The 5,920-nt window shown below is 46.3% G+C and overlaps 1 protein-coding gene across 1 annotated transcript; it reads left to right on the top strand.

Moving 5' to 3' along the window:
- Window positions 1-2,460: 2,460 nt before the first annotated feature.
- Window positions 2,461-5,510, top strand: RAP2C (RAP2C, member of RAS oncogene family; the record flags this gene model as incomplete). Its single annotated transcript, XM_079727381.1, has 2 exons — window positions 2,461-2,733; window positions 5,216-5,510. The coding sequence occupies 2 exons, from the start codon at window positions 2,461-2,463 to the stop codon at window positions 5,492-5,494; spliced, it is 552 nt and encodes a 183-aa protein (XP_079583507.1). The 3' UTR covers window positions 5,495-5,510.
- Between the last annotated feature and the right edge of the window lie 410 nt (window positions 5,511-5,920).

Raw genomic sequence — 5,920 nt, 5'->3', positions numbered from 1 at the left:
ATTGCTGGATCAGAAGAGGAATTTCCAGACTCAGTTACAAGCAGGGCTGGTGCAGGGCTGTGGATTCCCCCAGACAGTCTGGAGACAGCTAGCCAGGGAGGTGGGCAGCAGAACTCCAAATCAGGCAACAGCACGGGTGGAAGGAGCAGTGACCTACAAGGAGACTCATAATTCATAGACCAAACCTCTTCCAGCAGAGGGCAGTGCCTCAGATATCAGGTGGGACCCAGGCCAGCTGGAGCCAGAGCCGGGGACTTCGCGGGACAGATGACACCAACCCTAGGCTGAGGAGAAATTGAGCTAAACTCTCCTTTGGATACTGTAAGTGACATTGGGGAGTACTCAGGGAGAGACACAGTGGGACTTCACACTACTGTAATTTGCCTGTTGTCTAATGTCTAACAATTTGGGTTTGGTAATAAATCCCTATGTATACAGTTCAGCCATTAGGGCTTACAAATAAGGGGATTTGGGGTCAATTTAACTCGACTGGCCACTGACTCAGGTTTCTGGGTGCATGCCTGAATCAAAAAGGGAGTGACATGCCTAAAATATAACCTAGGCTTCTGGGACCCTGGGGCTCTGTGGATCTGACACAAAGTTTACAAATAGAAAGTTAGCAGAGGGAAAGATATGTAAGAAGTACCAATTTTATCTAAAAATAGAAACTTAGTGTGTTTAACCCGAGTCCTTTGCTTCTGAATTTCAAAGACTATGAAGGATGGCCGTTAAAACAAACTTCAACTTGGAAGAGCCAGCCATGCAAATTGCTGTGCCTGCAGATAATGAAAAGATTAAAAGAAGTTAGTCTGCTGGCCTAAACAACTTCCAATCAAGGCTTCCCTGCTGCGTAGCGGTTGGAATAAAAAATGGGGCAAAGCTGAGTTACAGTACCGTAAAGTCTACTTCTAATCCTGTTGTTTTTCGACCCTGGTGATAAGAAAGAAAGGAATGACTTTGGCATTTGCTGATAGAGACAAAGCAGATTTGCCAGATGATAAAAGTACCGTGTGTGTGTTTAATTATTTGTCAGGCACGGCTAAATAAAACACACCACAGAGGAAATCAGAACCATTAGCGAAGTCGAAGGCTAGTTTGCACGCGTTTCTTCGAAAAATGTCAAGTGGAAGGAATACCAGCAAAGAGAATCAACTTTCTTGGCTGTCTTATTTTCCCTTCCGCTTCTAGTCCGGAGATGTTTGGCGTTCTCCGGGTCGTTAGATCCGCCAAGCGTGGATCGAGTCCTCAGGCCGGGCTGCGGGCAGCTGAGACGCGGAGAGGCTTCCGCGAGGTCGGGGTGGGACTGTCCGCAGCATCAGCAGCAGGAACAGCAGCTGCGGGCAGCCGGGCGGAAAAAGGGAGGACGCCGGAGGTTCTGGGAGAGGCCCTTTGCCAAGGCCGTAGCCCGGACCCGAAACTGTCCCCTGGCCGTCTCGCCCAGCAGGGCGCGGCCCCAGCGCCACCCGGCTCGCCCCGGAGAGGTGGGACTTTCCCCACCGGAAGTGATCCCGTCCCGTCTCGGGGAACTGGGGCACCTCAACCAGTGTGTCAGGGAAACCCTTCCGGGTGTGTGCGGTGGGGGGGGGTGGGGGGTGAGAAATAAAAGAGGTGGGTTCGCCTGGAGTCCCAACGGTCGCCGCCGCCGGACAGCCCCCGCCCCTTTTCCCTCTGCGAGCCGCGGCGCAGGGGCGGCGGTGAGACCAAGGAGCCGGCCGATGGCCATGGCCTTGGCGTGACAGAGCCTCCCGGGAGGCCGGGCGAGTGCGGACAGCAGGGTAAGCGGCGGCGGTGTTGGCGGCGGTTGCCGGGTCCGGGTGGGAGCCGGGGGCGGGTGAGGGGAAGCGGCCGGCCGGGCCGCCCGGCTGGGGCGGGCGGGGGTCTGGCGGGTAACGGTCGCCCTCTCCCCGCCCCATCACAGGCCGGACGACGCCCGCGGGAGCCGCGGCCCAAAGACCCGTCCGGGCAGCAGAGACTGGAACGGAGCACACAGGCCCGGGCCGGCTCGGCGGCGAGAGCAGGAAGCGGCGTCCCTGGGCCCCTTTGTGTGAAGGGCGGGGGAGGGGTACGGGGCAGCCCCCGGCCGCAGACTCCTTCGACGCCCGCCTTCCAGCGGGGGCCCCCGTCGGTCCTGCGGCGCCCACCCCTTCCCTCCGGGGGGCGCGCCTCGCCTCCCCCCCACTCCGGGCTGCTCCGGGCTCGCCCTCTCCCCACGCCCCCTGCCTGGGCTTCAGTTCCTATAGGAAGGGCATTACCATCCCATCCCCACCCACCCCGACACTTCGCTCTTTCCCCTCCCCCTCCTTTAACTTCCTCTTCTTCCCTCGTTGGGCCCTCGGCTTCTCTGCACTCTCCTCCCGGGTTCGCAGATTTCCGCCCACCTTCCGCCTCCCAGAGCCGCGCCGCAGCGAGCGGGGTGTAATTTTTCCCTCCCTCTGGTAGGAGTTGGGGAAGGTGGGACTCATGAGGGAATACAAGGTAGTGGTGTTAGGGAGCGGAGGGGTTGGCAAATCTGCCCTGACTGTGCAGTTTGTCACTGGGACTTTCATTGAGAAATATGACCCCACCATTGAAGATTTCTACCGCAAAGAGATCGAAGTGGACTCTTCCCCCTCCGTGCTGGAAATTCTGGACACCGCAGGAACTGAGCAGTTTGCCTCCATGAGAGATCTGTACATCAAAAACGGCCAAGGTTTCATCCTGGTTTATAGTCTGGTTAATCAACAGTCTTTTCAGGTAACCAAACCAAGTCTTGTAATTTGTTAGAAGGGGGTGTGGTAATCTACATTTACTTCTGGTTTGCTTGCACCGTGCGTAAATGACTGTGTTTTGCTTTTGAAAGTTAGACATGGCGCATTTTTGAGGTTACTCCTGGCACGGAAAAGTATCGAGTTGTTTCTGTAGAGAGGACTAAAGTCTCAACCGTCAACAAATGTTTTAAAGTTATTTTTAAGTGAAAGAGAAGTGAAAAAGAAATGTCAGCTTGTGTATATTTAGCCTGGACTATATAGCCTTCTGAAGTTGCTTGTTCAAGTCAACAAGTCTTGGTTAATGTACTCAAAACAACATTTAAAAGATAATCTTGGGCAAATAGAGCACTTCAGAAGGAAAATTATTTGGAGCCGATTATCTGTTGCACAGATAACTCCTCCGCGTCTGTTTCCCCCCTCCCCCTCTCTGTTCTCAGCCAAGTCTCTCAGCCAGATTTATAAATCTTAGGGCTGCAAGATGAAGAACTCAAGACCTGCCTTCTAGGCATTTTACTTACTTGGGGCGTGTGAAGGGAAGTTACTAATTGAAAAGACTAGTACCTAGAATTAATGAACAAAAATCTAGAATGACTCTCCTTTTCTGCAGTTCATCCAAATCGTTTCTGATAACACTGACAATATTTATAGAAAATATATGGAACTGGGAACACTGAACAAGTGCAGATTTCTAACTCCCGGCCGGTGGCTGAACTGGAGGTGGTCCAATTTCTTCGGAATATCTGTCGTGTCCTTCACTGGAAGACAGACTGGAGGTTTAACATTATTTTAAGAGATGCAATAAATGTTGCTATTTATTCCTTGAAAATAAATAACCTCATATTGACCCGTTATATTGACCTCCATTGCTTTAGGAAATGGATATTTTTTCTGCATTTAAAGGTATGCACTAATGTTGCTTACATAAGAGACATTAAGTGCTTTAGCCAAGCCAATGTGCTAATTCCACTTTTCTTAGTATTTTAACTTAAAGTACTATAGTGAGCTTTTCCAGTAACCAGATATAGCAACTTCAAGGTTTTTTTTCTTTTAAAGATAATAAGTTGTGGGTAAATGAAACAGAGTTACTGTGACCAAACTAAAGTTCATTTTATGTAGGCTTAAATTCCAAAGCATTACTATTATAAAAGCATTTTTCACCAGAAAGTACCAATGTGCTAAAGGTGCTATTTGACAGCTGTTTTCTTTCTAAAGGATCCTTGGGACATTTGTTATTCTATTAGCTGACTCTCTTGAGGCTGGCAGTCTTTTGAAGGGTCTTTCATAAGATATCCATTATAGCTACTTCTTTTATACACATAAATAGAGAGTGAAAAACTGCCATTATTTCAATGGAGACTTAAACTCTTTTAAGCCCAAATGCCATAAATTTGGATTCTCAGCTGAACTTGTGTTTCCATAAGGACACAGGGAAAAGAAGCTTAACCTAGAAGACTGAATTGATATGTGATCAAACAAAATTGTTACAAATGTCAAATAACCGTATGTTTTTGTAAATTTTCAATCCCTTGTTTTTCCTTCATCCTGCAAGTGAATACTGTGCACTGTAACTATTCAAATTAAACACGTGTTATATTTAAGTCAAACCTTTTAAGTTACAAAAAATCCAAAAAACTAATGTTAGTATTAAATCTATAACATGTCTTAAATCAGTACTACCCGCCCCCCCCAAAGTTCACCCTCCTAGAGAATTGTTGAGGCTTTTACCTTTTGTAATTAATTGTAATTACTTACAAAAAGTAATACACGTGGGAGAAAATTCAAGTTGTAAACCGGAACATAGGCAAAGGAAAGTTTGACTTCTTCCCGCCTAGACTCCCCCCTGCATTGTGCCTCCCAGGAGCTGCTCACTAGTGTACAGTAATTTCTAACATTGAAGTGTATTTTGAGCATAAAGGCATACCGTTACATTTAAAATGAAACACTGAAGTGTGTGAATCTCTTTTTAACTTTGGTCTTCTAGACACAAAGCAGTGTTTTTGTTCCCACCTAAAACACTTTCTCTCAAGTGCTCTTGCTAAATGGCTAGGAATGCATAGATGCTGCCATCCTGTGCTAGGATAACAGGTGTTATCAGGAGTGATGACAAGCCGGCAGGTTTAAGGACATGGCCAGACACCCTTTTGTACAAATGGATTCATCATATTTGGGAATTTGCTTTTTAAATCTGTATCGACTGAGGGAAAGAAGTGATTAAATGAGTCCTAAAGTTAGTGTGCAACCTACATTTTATATTCTTGACAGAAATCCAGCAGGTAGGGTCTGTGGAAGTTATCTAGTTCCTACTTCAATGGAGAAAATGACATTTTCTCTATTTGGGTGTGTGGTTTTATTTTGGATTCAGCTTTCTCTACTTACTGAAGGATGACTTCTTGCAATATTGCAATATTTCTTTTATGGTTATGCAAATAGCATAATTTTTTCCTTTTTCTTTGTGACTGTTTACATAGGATATCAAGCCAATGAGAGATCAGATTGTCAGAGTGAAGAGATATGAAAAAGTCCCACTGATCCTAGTAGGAAATAAAGTGGATCTGGAACCAGAAAGAGAGGTTATGTCTTCAGAAGGCAGAGCTCTGGCTCAAGAATGGGGCTGTCCTTTCATGGAGACGTCGGCAAAAAGTAAATCAATGGTGGATGAACTTTTTGCCGAGATCGTCAGGCAAATGAACTATTCTTCCCTGCCCGAGAAGCAAGATCAGTGTTGTACAACTTGCGTTGTCCAGTAAAAAAAAGATAACCTCAGTCATGGCCATACCGAGCAGGTTAGTTGTTGATGGAACCTTATGTTTTTGGTCAAGTGGAACAAAAAGCTGGGTAATACTAATAATACACATTGTGCTACCTTAAATTTCTTTATTTTTAAAATAATATTTCCCTTAGTACAAAATAGTCAACATTCAATGTAGAAAATCGAAAAAAATACAGATTAGTAAAATGAAGGTAAGAAATTGCCTGTATTCCCATCACCAAGATTTGTTTTTTAAAGCGATTTACTGTTCTCTCTCTGGTAACATTCCTTTGGGGTGGGGTAAGTTAAAGGATAATACACCTTTTCCCTGTTTTGGTGATGTAGCATCCAAAATGCATGGGAGAGCATCCAGTAATAATTTGAGAAGATGATTAGTTTTGTGTTTTCTATGCTTTTCTTTTCT

This window comes from Hyperoodon ampullatus (assembly GCF_949752795.1).
Source record: "Hyperoodon ampullatus genome assembly, chromosome: X".
In the NCBI taxonomy this organism is placed as follows: domain Eukaryota; kingdom Metazoa; phylum Chordata; class Mammalia; order Artiodactyla; family Ziphiidae; genus Hyperoodon; species Hyperoodon ampullatus.
This window is presented reverse-complemented; position numbering and strand designations above follow the sequence as displayed.